Source organism: Meles meles, chromosome 6, assembly GCF_922984935.1.
Source record: "Meles meles chromosome 6, mMelMel3.1 paternal haplotype, whole genome shotgun sequence".
Taxonomy (NCBI): domain Eukaryota; kingdom Metazoa; phylum Chordata; class Mammalia; order Carnivora; family Mustelidae; genus Meles; species Meles meles.
This window is the reverse complement of record NC_060071.1, coordinates 88,221,585-88,235,565: the sequence shown is the minus strand read 5'-3', so window position 1 is coordinate 88,235,565 and position 13,981 is coordinate 88,221,585. Positions and strand designations below refer to the sequence as shown.

The window sequence follows — 13,981 nt, the reverse complement described above, 5'->3', positions numbered from 1 at the left end:
GCAGGCAGAGAGAGAGAGAGGGAAGCAGGCTCGCTGCTGAGCAGAGAGCCCGATGCGGGACTCGATCCCAGGACCCTGAGATCATGACCTGAGCCGAAGGCAGCGGCTTAACCCACTGAGCTACCCAGGCGCCCTCTCTCTTTTTCTAAAATAAATGAATAAATCCTTAAAAAAAAAAAAAGTAAAAGAATTCCTCTAGCTTTCTAATTCTATAAATTCTCCCTAAGTGATCTCATTGACTCCTGTGGCTGCAGGCACTCTAATATGCTATTAACTTGTAAATCTGTATTAATTCTGAACCCCAGCCCTCTTTATTAAACAGTCTCATGAAAACCTCTATTTAGACATCCTTTTGGCATTTTACCCTCAGCTGAACTCTTCTTTAAACCCATGCTTCCAGGGCACCAGGGTGGCTCAGCTGTTAAGCATCTGCCTTCAGCTCAGTTCACAGTCTCAGAGTCCTGGGATGGAGCCTCACATAAATCTCCCTCTCCCACTCCCCTGTTTGTGTTCCCTCTCTCGTTGTGTCTCTCCATGTGTCAAGTAAATTAATAAAATCTTAAAAAAAAATAAATCCATGCTTCCTTTTGTGTTCTCTGTCTCAAAGTAGGTACCACCACCTTCTGATTCCTTAAAACCTAAAAACTACTAAGGCACCTGAGTGTCTCAGTCGAGCAACAGCCTCTTGATTTCGGCACAGGTCATGATCTCAGGGTTGTGGGGTAAGGCCTCATGTCAGGCTCTGTGTTCAGCATAGAATCTGCTTGTTCCTCTCCCTCTGTTATTCCACCTGTGCACGTGCGCGTGCTCACCCTCTATTTCTGTCTCTCAAATAAATAAATAAATGTTTTTTTTTTTAGGATTTTATTTATTTATTTGACTGAGAGAGAGCACACAACCAGGGGGAGCAGGAGAGGGAGAAGCGGGGAGCCTGATGCAGTACTTGATCCGAGGACCCTGGGATCATGACCTAAGTCGAAGGCATACGGTTAAGGCTAAGTGACGCAGGTTCCCCTAAATCTTAAAACAGAAACAAAAAACAAAAATCTAAAAATTACTCATTACTCTTCCTACTCCCTGTTCCTGTTAGAGAAACACCAAATCCTGTCTTTTTTGCTCCCTTACAGTATTAGGAATGTGTCCTCTTCTTTCCTATCACCAGACCTAAAAATTGGTTCTGACTTTTCTAATTGTTAACTGGATTATTTTAAGATTTTTTTTTTTTTTGTCAGAGAGAACAGGAGCACAGAGAACTGTGGGCAGAATAGGCAGAGCGAGAAACAGGTTCCCTGCTGAGCAAGGAGCCAGATGTGGGACTCGATCCCAGGACTCTGGGATCATGATCTGAGCTGAAGGCAGATGCTCAACCAGCTGAGCCACTCAGGCATCCCTGACTGGATTATTTTAAAGGTTTTTTTTTGTTTTGAGAGAGTGAGCGAGCATGCACATAGCACAGCGGAGGAGGGGGGGAAGGAAGAAGAAAATCTTTTTTAATTTTTATTTAAAATTCAGTTTAATTAACACATACTATATTACTAGTTTCAGAGGTAGAAGCCAGTGATTTATCAGTTGCATGCAACACCCAGTCTTATTACTTCAAATGCCCTCCTTTATGCCCATTACCCAGTTTCCCCACCCCTCACCCATCTCTGCTCCAGCAATCCTCAGTTTGTTCCCTGTAGTTAAGAGTTGAGAGAATCTTAAGCAGGTTCTACATTCAGTGCAGAGTCAGACACCAGGCTCCATCTCAAGACCCTGACATTATGACCTGAACTGAAATCTAGACTCGGATGGTCTTATCTGACTGAGGTACCCAGGCGCCCCAGTCCTTGCCTGGATTCTTGAAATGGCCCCTGACTGTTCATTCAGCCTCCAGTCTTACCCTTCTCCTCTCCTAAGTCTGTATTGAGTTCCCTTGGTGTTCTCCTAGTGCCCTGTGGATTTGCTAACATTGAACTACTCATCCCATGGTAAATCATGTGTTTCTCTGTATTCTTCTCTGCACCATAAATTACTCTTTTTTTAAAAAAATTATTTATTTTTTCAGCGTAACAGTATTCATTGTTTTTGCACAACACCCAGTGCTCCATGCAATACGTGCCCTCCCTATTACCCACCACCTGGTTCCCCCAACCTCCCACCCCCGCCCCTTCAAAACCCTCAGGTTGTTTTTCAGAGTCCATAGTCTCTTATGGTTCACCTCCCGTTCCAATTTCCCTCAACTTCCTTCTTCTTTCCATCTCCCAGTGTCCTCCATGTCATTAAGAGTCGGCACCACCTTGAGGCATCTGGGTAGCTCAGTCCATTGAGGACCTGACTTTTTTTTTTTTTTTTTTTTTTTTAATTTGAGAGAGAGCAAGAGAGGGGCGAGGGTCAGAGGGAGAAGCAGACTCCCTGCTGAGCAGGAAGCCCAACGTGGGATTCGATCCCGATCCCGGGACAGGCGCCTGGGGCCTGACTCTTAATTTTGGCTCAGGTCATGGTCTCAAGTTGCTGGGATTGAGCCCCGCTTTGGACTCCATCCTCAGCAGGGAGCCTACTTGGGATTTTCTCTCTCTCTCTCCTTCTGCACCTCTTCCAGCTCATGCTCTCTCTTACGAGCTCTCTCTCAAGTAGATAAGTCTTTAAGAAAAAATAGTAGGGACCACCTCATAATCATCTTTATATCCTGAACACCTAGCGCAGTGCCTGATTTTATATACATTTGTCAGTGGTTTATTAAATGAGTGAATTAATGAATTAATCTTAAAAATGCAGTTTAAGAAAACACCCAGCATGTATTGAGAAGCCTAAAGATAAAGCAGTTTGGAAGGGTTTCATGAAGAGATATGTTTTAATTTGGATGTTTAATGATACCTGAATAGAATTTTTGATAGGAGGAGAGAGAGCATTTCAGGTATAGAGGAGTCTAAAAGTTCAGAACTTCTTTTGAGAACTGTTTGGAACATAAGGTTCTGTGGGGGTAGGGTGATAAATGGAAAGATAAGTTGAACCAGATTGTTGAAAGTCTTGAATATCATGCTAAAGGGATTGGCTTTCAATCTCTGAACATTGTGAAACTCTGTAAAAATTTGAGTAAGGAAGAGATGCTCAAAATTTGATTTTGGAAGTCATCAACAGAATGAATTGAATTGAGGAAAAGAGATGTTAACAAGTATATAGTATAATAGGCCAGAAATAATAAGGTTTTTCACTAGGACAGTGGGAAAGAAAGGGACAGATTTCAGGCATTTGATGATAGAAATTGAGTTGTGAGAGACAAAAAGAAGTTGTAGATTTTCAAGATTTTTTTTTCTTTTAATATTTATTTGACAGAGAGAAATCACAACTAGGCAGAGAGGCAGGCAGAGAGAGAGGAGGAAGCAGGCTCCCCGCGGAGCAGAGAGCCCGATGTGGGGCTCCATCCCAGGACCCTGGGATCATGACCTGAGCCGAAGGCAGAGGCTTTAACCCACTGAGCCACCCAGGCGCCCGATTTTCAAGATTTTTAATGAGAGGTGTGGGGTTTAAGGGAATATGTTGAAGATTGGTTGGATGGAGGGACCATAGGTAGGGATCCAAGAAGAAAAATTTGGAGATTAGATTATAATGAATACTGTCTTAATCTAATGTGGGTTTAGCAGAATCTCCATATAAGGATATGATATAGGCAATTGGAAATAGGGTCTGAGGTTCAGGAAAGAGCTTAGGGGTAGTAATCATGATTGTGAATCATTTACATAATGATGAACATTGGAGCCATGGCAGTAGATAGGAAAATTAGATGGGATATTCCATTGTGGCACACACCCTGATGTAGAAAGTGGTAAAGTCAGAGAGTTAGCTGCTTCTCAGTTTTTTTGTTTGTTTGTTTCATTTTTAAACAATTTTATTTATTTATTTGACAGAGAAATATCACAAGTAGGCAGAGGGAGAGGAGGAAATAGGCTCCCCGCCGAGCAGAGAGCCTGATATGGGCCTGGATCCCAGGACCCTGAGACCATGACCTGAGCTGAAGGCAGAGGCTTAACCCACTGAGCCACCCAGGCACCCTGCTTCTCAGGGCACCTTTAGATAACCATTCTTGCCATTTGGGAGTCACCTTTTGTGTCCCTAATAAGTTGCTAATCTCCAGAGCAGGACAAGACATGATATTTGGATGAGTTCAGAGTGAAGAATTTGCAGAATATGGGGTGTCTGGGTAGCTCAGCAGGTTAAGCATCTACCTTTCAGCTCAGTCATGATCCCAGAGATCCAGAATTGAGCTTCACATCAGGCTCCCTGCTGGGAGGGGAGTCTTCTTCATCTGCCCCTCACCCTGCTCGTTCTCTCATTCTCTCGCAAATAAAATCTTAAAAAAAAAAAAAAAGAATGTGCAGAATGTGTTTTCAAAGCTTTTACAGAGTCATATGATGTTGTATGACTCCATAAATTCTACATCTTTTTTTTTTTTTAAGATTTTATTTATTTGACAGAGATCACAAGTAGGCAGAGAAGCGGGGTGGGGGCAGACCCCCTGCTGAGCAGAGAGCCTGATGCGGGACTCGATCCCAGGACCCTGAGATCATGACCTGAGCCAAAGGCAGAGGCTTAACCCACTGAGCCACCCAGGTGCCCCTAAATTGTACATCTTTAAAGGAATCCTGGATTAAATTTGCAGTTGTCTTTATATATTACTATATATATGATGAGAAGGCTACTTGCAATGGGATTATCAGATGTACTCACAAAATTTGAGGTACCTAGACATTATTGTAGACCACCTCAATCTGAAATTTTGAGAGTGAAGCAAGCCTCCTCTTTAGTACCCTAAAGTTTGAAAGTCACTGATGCACATGATGAAATTGCCAATTTACTAAAGTTTAAAAACCAGGATCCTTTTGTGGTTGCCATTTTGAGGTCAGAGAATAAAAGAGGTATTACTTTAAAAAAAAGAATGTATGACTTTCCATTTGTAATCTAAAAAAATTGCCAACTTAAGTTTACCTTTCTTTCAGCTGAGTGTGAGAGGAAAAAATAAAAAAGAGAAACTCGAAGATTTCTTTAAAAACATGGTAAAATCAGCAGATGGAGTAATTGTTTCAGGAGTAAAGGTAAGATTTTATTTGATTAATAGAGGTATTGGTTTGAGAATCTACTTCTTTTAAGAAGACAGATTGAGATTTCAGATGTGCGGGTGACTGTGTTGGAGTAAAAGAGAAGTTTGGACAGTAGAATGCTTAGGCCTGGGAATCTGGGCCCCCTGCCCCCGATTCTATTCTTTGGAGAACTTCCTTTTCCCAGGGGTGAGAGATCTATAGGTCCAAGGGGATTTACCCACCTGGAGTGCATACCCCTTCCCTCCAAACTAGACCAGGCTTTGGGGATCTGGAACCCCATATTTCCTTGCCTAAATCTGAAGCCTACTTCCAACTTTTCCTCTTCTGTGGACCTCTTCTCTAAGTTCATCCTCCAGTGTGTGCATTCATGGGTGGTCAGGGGTGACTATGGAACATCTGGGGAGAGCGCAGGCACAGGGAAGATCAGTGTGCAGGAGAGAGTATCCATTTACATACGTATGTGAGGTTTCTCTGGATGCCTTACAGAACTGCAGGATAGGGTATGAAGAGGGACTGCCTCCACTTGAACATTTGCCCTTGGCCTACAAAATCCTAGGAGCAGACTTGGGTTCAGATGTGGAGTTAGAAGAGCTCCTTTGGGTTTTAGTCTTGCGGGCGAGGGTAGGGGGTGCCTGGCTCATTTGGTAGAGCATTTGACTCTTGATCTCGGGATCGTGAATTCGAGCCCCATGTTGCACGTGGAGCTTACAAATAAACAGGCGTATTCAAAATTAAAATAAGTAACACCCAAGTATTTCTTAATGATGTTCTAAAAATGGTATAAGAATTAATTTATCTGAAGACTCTTACCATTAAAAGAAAAAAGTGTTTATATTACATTATCAAGCAGATACAAAGAAAGATAAATGCTGTCATCATTGCCTATTTTTATAAATACATCTGAAGTAAAACTTAGGTGGGAATTACTCTTTATTTGATTTATACTTCAGTTTTTCAGAGACAGGTCAGCTGGTATGTTGACAGTGCTTATGCCATGGCTACTTTCTAATAAAGACTCCACTTCTTTTCATTTTGATGCTACTTATGCATTAATATTGAACATTTTTCTTAGCATTAAGTATAAACCACTATATGGATTATGATTTTGGTGAAGAAGTAACTAACATTTTTGAACATTTACAATATGTTCGTTGATCCATATTTTGTTTACTCTTCAACCGTACGAGTTGGGTAGTTTTATCCCCATTTTAACAGTTAAGAAAATTTATATACATGAATTACAAATTTTAAGGAAATTTTGTTAGTACCAACTTTTCTTTCCCAAGTTCTGTTAATGTGGATTTGAATTACATCATTTTAGGTGGTGCTTTTTCAAAAAAACGACTGCTGTTTTAGAAAGGAGGAAAGGACTTTGAATAGTTTTATTTTTAATGTTTATCTGGCTTTGTTTCAGATGAGATCGGGCGCGTTCAGGGTTCTGGCTTTGTTTCAAAAAAAAGATACAATAATTGCTTCCAGAAGGCTAGTTTGGCCGTATTTCCCCAAAGCAGTCAGAGAGGGCTGTAATGACAAAGGCTTGGCAGCCTTCAGGAATGGTTCATAGAATACATAGTAGACCAAGAGAAATAGATTGAGACTTGCCTATCATAATTTTTTTCTTCTCAAAAGCAATAGATTACTTCCCCTGGCAGTAATGTATCTCTTGGAGAGGCAGGACTGTAGACACAGAACATGAGTAGGAAGGAACACGTTTCAGAGTTCAACATGTGAACATGAACCATTGTGGAAGGATCTAAGCTTTCATCTGCAAAACCATTCCAGATTTCTTCCTGGATAGATAGAAGTGCATGTCTGTATAAAGTCTGAACTTTTTGGTAAAATCATTAGAACATCTTATTAGAGGATAGCTGTGCTGTTTTACTGATCTTTTATGATTATAATGGTAAAATGATTTACGTATTACACTAAAGCAAATAAGTGAAAAATTGTATTTTCTTTTGACCCTATAGGATGTAGATGATTTCTTTGAGCATGAACGAACATTCCTTTTAGAATATCATAACCGAGTTAAGGATGCATCTGCTAAATCTGATAGGATGACAAGATCCCACAAAAGTAAGGTTTTTCTCTGTGACTAAAGCTTACATTTTTTTTAATGGAATAATTATCAAGTTATTATGTTACTTAGAGTTTATAAAAGTCTTGATGTAGAACTGTTTATCAGACTGTGGTCTGTGAAGTCTGGACCCTAAGGCTCTTTTTATTTTTAGCAAGTCTGTGAGGTCAGAACTATTTTCTTTTTCTTTCTTTTTTTTTTTTTAATATTTTATTTATTTGACAGACAGAAATCACAACTAGGCAAGAGAGGCAGGCAGAGAGAGAGGAGGAAGCAGGCTCCCTGCAGAGCAGAGAGCCCGATGCAGGACTTGATCCCAGGACCCTGGGATCATGACCTGAGCTGAAAGCAGAGGCTTTAACCCACTGAGCCACCCAGGCGCCCCCAGAACTATTTTCTTAATAGTCCATGGTGCTTTTTGTATTTTTCACCATGTTAGCAGTTACAGTGATAAAGCAGAAGCCATGGTGGATAAAATTACTGGTGCCTTAGCACAGATCAAGGAGGTGGCATGAAATTGTGCTAAGAGTCACTATATTCTTTGCTGCAGTGCATTTATAATTAGAAAAGAAAAATTCAGTTAAGAATATCTTTGATATCAGTGGGTTAAGCCTCTGCCTTCAGCTCGGGTCGTGATCTCAGGGTACTGGAATCGAGCTGCATCAAGTTCTCTGCTCAGCAGAGAGCCTGCTTCCCCCCCCACCCTGCCACCCTGCCTGCCTCTCTGCCTACTTGTGATCTCTGTCAAATAAATAAATAAATTCTTAAAAAAAAAAAGAATATCTTTGATAAAGCAGTTAAAATTACTAATTGTAATAAACACTTCCCTGAATATTCTGAATGGCAAAATAGAAAGTATACCTAAAGCACTATGATTCCTTACTGAAGTATAACAGTTCTCTTTAGAAAAGCCCTTTAGCTGCAACTGAATTAGCTGCTTCCACCCCCACCTTCCCACCCCCTGCCAAAAAAACACCATTTCTAGAGGGCGCCTGGGTGGCTCAATTGGTAAAGTAGCTGCCTTCAGCTCAGGTCATGATTCCAGGGTCCTCGGATCGAGCCCCACATCAGGCTCTGTGCTCAGCAGAGAGCCTGCTTCTCTCTCTCCGTCTACCTGCAGCTCTGCTTACTTATGCTATCTCTCTGTCAAATAAATAAATAAAATCTTAAAAAACAAAACAAAAACACCATTTCTACTTGAGAGAGCAGCTGGTAAACTATGATTATTCAGATTTGAGTATTTGATAAGACGTTTTCTTAAAAATTAAATGAGTCTGTTACTTTAAGGAAAACAACTGACAGTATTTGTTGACAGTGTTAAAGGTCAAGCTCTCCAGCAATAATTAGAATCTTGGAAAACTTCTATCCATCCTCATGAATTTACTTCACAATAATTAAAGACTTCTCTGAGGAGATTAATAATCATATGTGAATGTGGTATTTTTGATGTTTGTGTATATAATGAAGTTTGTCAACATTTTGAAAGATTTGTGTAACTCATTGAGCCGATATTTTCTACAGTCCTCCGTTCTACCAACTGAGCTATCGAAGGCTCCGCTGAGCAGATATTTTCTAAATGATCAAATATATGATGTTACAAAGTCATGTACATAAAAGATTCATTCAAAGTTCAAGATAGACTGTTTTCTTTTAACAGCTTTATTGGGGTATAAGTTGGTATTAGTAAGTTTCAATGTTCAAAGTATACAGTTTGGTAAGTTTTGACATGTGTAAAATCATCACTACAGGGGTGTCTGGGTGGCTTAGCGGTTGAGCCTCTGCCTTCAGCTTGGGTCATAATCTCGGGGTCCTGGGATCAAGCCCTGCATCAGGCTCTTTGCTCAGCGGGGAGCCTGCTTCCCCCCTCTCTCTCTGCCTGCATCTCTGCCTACTTGTGATCTCTCTGTCAAATAAATAAATAAAATCTTTAAAAAAAAAAAAAATCGGGCGCCTGGGTGGCTCAGTGGGTTAAAGCTTCTGCCTTCTGCTTGGGTCATGATCCCAGAGTCCTGGGATGGAGCCCCCACATTGGGCACTCTGCTCAGCAGGGAGCCTGCTTCCCCCTCTCTCTCTGCCTGTATCTCCGCCTCCTTGTGATCTTTGTCTGTCAAATAAATAAATAAAATCTTTAAAAAAAATTTTTTTAAATCATCACTATAATTAATATAATAAACACACCCATCACCACCAAAAATTTCCTTACAGCCCTTTGTATTCCCTCCCTTTTGCTCTGTCCACAGGCACCATTGATCTGCTTTCTGTCTCTGTAGATTAGTTTGCATTTTCTAGAATTTCATATGAATGGAATTATACTATATTTACTTTTTATTATTTGGCTTTAAAATTCAGCAAAGTTATTTTAAGATTCATTCAAGTTGTGTGTTTCATGAGGTCATTCCTTTTTATTGCTGAGTGTTACACTGTTGTATGGATATACCACAGTCATTTATCCATTCAGCTGTTGGTGGACATTTGGGTCATTGCTAGCTTTAGCCTGTTACAAATAAAGCTGACATGAACCATCTATACGTAAGTCTTTGAATGGACATGTGCTTTCATTTCTCTTGGGTAATACCTAAAAGTAGAGAGGCTGGATCATGTGGTAAGTGTATAATTAACTTCTTAAGAAAATGGCAAACTTTCTCCCCAAAATGAAATGATTATACCATTTTACATTCCTACCAGCTGTACATGAGAGTTCTAATTGCTCCACATCTTTTCCAACAAGGATACTCATTCTTTTTCCTTTTAGCTGTTCTCATAGTCCTCTCAGTGTGATTTTAATTTCCATTTCACTAATGATTGATAATGTTAACATCCTTTCTTAATGTAAATCCTCCAGCTTTATTCTTCTTTACCAAAGTTGTTTTGGCTCCTCTAGGTTCTTTATATTTTTATATGGATTTTAGAATCAGCTTGTCACTTTTACAAAAATGGTGTCTGTATTTTGATTGGGATTGTGTAGAATCTGTATGTCGATTTGGGGAAGATTGACAATATTGATTCTCTGATACATGAATGTAGTGTATTTCTCCATTTAGTTAGGTCTTCCTTAAAGTCTCTCAGCAATATTTTACAGCTTTCATTGTACAGATTTTACATACCTTTAGTTAGATTGATCCCTGATTATTTTTGCTGCTGTTGTAAATGATGTGTTTTTTATCTTTCATTTTCCAGTCGTTCTTTGCTAATACATAGAAGTACATTGTATTGGGGCACCTGGGTGGCTCAGTGGGTTAAGTCTCTGCCTTCAGCTCAGGTCATGGTCTCAGGCTCCTGGGATCGAGCCCCACATCGGGCTCTCTGCTCAGCGGGGAGCCTGCTTCCCCCTTTCTCTCTGCCTTCCTCTCTGCCTACTTGTGATCTCTCTCTCTGGGTCAAATAAATAAATAAAATCTTTTAAAAAAATACATTGTATTTTCTATATTGATCATATATCTGGCTGTCTTACTAAATAAACTCACTGGTTCCAATAACTATTTTGTAGATGCCTTCATGTTATCTACATAGATGATCATCTGATGATAGAAACAGTTACACTTCTTTACAGTTTAGGCTGCATTTATTTATTTTCTTTGCCCTATTGTACTGAAGCTATACCTGTAGCTCCAGTACAGTGTGGATGGAAGTGGTGAGAGCAGCCATCTTTGCCTTTTTCTTTATCTTATGGGGAAGGCATTCATTCTTAAACCATTAATTAGGGTGTTTGGTGTAGATTTTTCCTAGATGCTTATCAGGTTGAGGAAATTCTCCTATAAATTGCTAGGTTTTGAAATAAATAAATGAATAAAAATTGCTAGTTTTCTGAGAATGTTTTTCTTCTAAGTCAGGAATGAATGTTGGAATTTTATCAAATGTTCTTTTTGCAGTTATAGCATTGAGATAATCATATCATTTTTCCTATTTTCTATTAGTGTGGTTAATTGTATTGATTGAATTTCAGATGTTAAACCAACCTTATGTTCTTGGGATAAATATCACTTACACAATGGAGTTTAAATGTAATAGAGTTTAGGGATGCCTGGGTGGTTCAGTTGGTTAAGCAGCCAACTCTTTTTTTTTTTTTTTTTTAATTTCTTTTCAGTGTTCCATAATTCATTGTTTATGCACCACACGCAGTGCTCTGTGCAATATGTGCTCTCCATAATACCCGCCACCAGGCTCACCCAACCTCCCACCCCCCACCCATCCAAAACCCTCAGATTGTTTTTCAGAGTCCACAGTCTCTCATAGTTCGTCTCCCCTTCCAATTTCCACCAACTCCCTTCTCCTCTTTATTTCCCCATGTCCTCCATGTTATTTCTTATGCTCCACAAATAAGCAAAACCATATGATAATTGACTCTCTCTGCTTGACTTATTTCACTCAGCATAATCTCTTCCAGTCCCGTCCATATTGATACAAAAGTTGGGTATTCATCCTTTCTGATGGAGGCATAATAGTCCATAGTATACATGAACCACATCTTCCTTATCCATCTGTCCGTTGAAGGGCATCTTGGTTCTTTCCACAGTTTGGCCACTGTGGCCATTGAAGAAGCCAAGTCTTGATTTCTGCTAAGGTGGTAATCTTAGGGTCCTGGGATCCTTCCTCCATCAGGCTCTCCTTCTGCCCCTCCCCATACTTGTGCTCTCTCTCTCTCAGATAAATAAATCTTTTTAGAATTAAGCGGTGGCTCAGTGGGTTAAAGCCTCTCCCTTCAGTGCAAGTCGTGATCCCAGAGTCCTGGCTGGTTCTAACTGGTGTAAGGTGGTATTTCAATGTGGTTTTTGATTTGAATCTCCCTGATGGCTAATGCTGATGAACATTTTTTCATGTTACTGTTAGTTATGTCTTCTTTGGAGAAGTGTCTGCTCATGTCTTCTGCCCATTTTTTGATGTAATTATCAGTTTTGTGTGTGTTGAGTTTGAGGAGTTCTTTATAGATCTTGGATGTCAGCCCTTTGTAGTGTCATTTGCGAATATCTTGTCCCATTCCATGGGTTACCTCTTTGTTTTATTGACTGTTTCCTTTGCTGTGCAGAAACTTGATCTTGATGAAGTTCCAAAAGTTCATTTTTGCTTTTGTTGCTTTGCGGACACGTCTTGAAAGAAGTTGCTGTGGCTGATGTCAAGAAGGTTACTGCCTATGTTCTCTAGGAGTTTGTTGAATTCCTGCCTCCCATTGAGGTCTTTTATCCATTTCGAGTTTATCTTTGTGTATGGTGTAAGAGAATGGTCGAATTTCATTCTTCTATACATAGCTGTCCAATTTTCCCAGCACCATTTATTGAAGAAACGTCTTTTTTCCACTGTAAATTTTTCATTTTTGTCAAAGATTATTTGACCATAGAGTTGAGGGTCCATATCTGGGCTCTCTACTCTATTCCACTGGTCTATGTGTCTGTGTTTGTGCCAGTACCATGCTGTCTTGGTGATCACAGCTTTGCTGTAAAGCTTGAAATCAGGTAATGTGGTGTCCCCATTTTGTTTTTCTTTTTCAACATTTCCTTAGCAACTCGGGGTCTCTTTTGGTTCCATACAAATTTTAGGATTGTTTGTTCCAGCTCTTTGAAAAATACCAGTGGAATTTTGATCGGGATGGCATTGAAAGTATAGATTGCTCTAGGCAATATAGACATTTTAATGTTTATTCTTCCGATCCATGAGCATGGAATGCGTTTCCATCTTTTTGTGTCTTCTTCAATTTCTCTCATGAGTGTTCTGTAGTTCCTCGAGTACAGATCCTTTACCTCTTTGGTTAGGTTTATTCCCAGGTATCTTATGGTTCTTGGTGCTATAGTAAATGGAATCGATTCTCTAAATTCCCATTCTATATTTTCATTGTTAGTGTATAAGAAAGCAACTGATTTCTGTGCATTGATTGTGTATCCTGCCACATCACTGAATTGCTGTGTGAGTTCTAGTAGTTTGGGGGTGGAGTCTTTTAGGTTTTCCATATAAAGTATCATGTCATCTGCAAAGAGAGACAGTTTGACTTCTTCTTTGCCAATTTGAATACCTTTTATTTCTTTTGTTGTCTGATTGCTGTTGCTAGGACTTCTAATACTATGTTGAACACGGTGGCGAGAGTGGACATCCTTGTCGGAACACAAATCATTTTTGATTCCTGCCTCAGTAAACCAACCTTTACATGATTTTTAAGTGGTTTTTTTTTTTATAACTTAAACTTTTAGGATAATAGTGAACAATCTCACATGTAGAAATTACCGTTCAGGGGCGCCTGGGTGGCTCAGTGGATTGAGCCGCTGCCTTCGGCTCAGGTCATGATCTCAGGATCCTGGGATCGAGCCCCGCATCGGGCTCTCTGCTCTCTCAGCCTGCTTCTCTGCCTACTTGTCATCTCTCTCTCTGTCAAATAAATAAATAAAATCTTAAAAAAAAAAAAAGAAAAGAAAAAAATTACCATTCAGAGTCTGAAGTTTGTATTCACAGTGTCTTTATGGGAACATCTGGCTGGCTCAGTTGAGTAGAGCGTGCAATTCTTCCGTAAGTTTGAGCATGATGCCCACTTCAAAAAAAAAAAAAAGATTCTTTATGAAAGATATCAAAATTGACCTGTTCTGAATTTTTTTTGAAGATTTTACTTATTTATTTGAGACAGAAAGAATAAGAGAGTAAGCATGAGGGGGAAGGGTCAGAGAGAAAAGCAGACCCCCTGCTGAGCAGGGAACAATGCGGGACTCATCCCAGGACTCCAGGATCAGGACCTAAGCTGAAGGCAGTTGCTGAACCAACTGAGCCACCCAGGCACCCTGTTTTGAATAATTTTAAAAAGTAAATAGAGTCACCAAATTTCAGTCTTGTCTGTTGAATGTAACTTTGT

The 13,981-nt window shown here is 39.9% G+C and overlaps 1 protein-coding gene across 3 annotated transcripts in view; it reads left to right on the top strand.

Annotated features, from left to right (window-relative positions):
• SNX6 (sorting nexin 6) overlaps positions 1-13,981 on the top strand; it is a 60,752-nt gene that overhangs the window by 23,968 nt on the left and 22,803 nt on the right. For all 3 annotated transcript variants that reach the window (XM_046008844.1, XM_046008843.1, XM_046008841.1), the window contains 2 exons: positions 4,977-5,072; positions 7,049-7,154. In XM_046008844.1, coding sequence (XP_045864800.1) covers positions 4,977-5,072; positions 7,049-7,154 — 202 coding nt within the window. The remainder of the gene's footprint in view (positions 1-4,976; positions 5,073-7,048; positions 7,155-13,981) is intronic.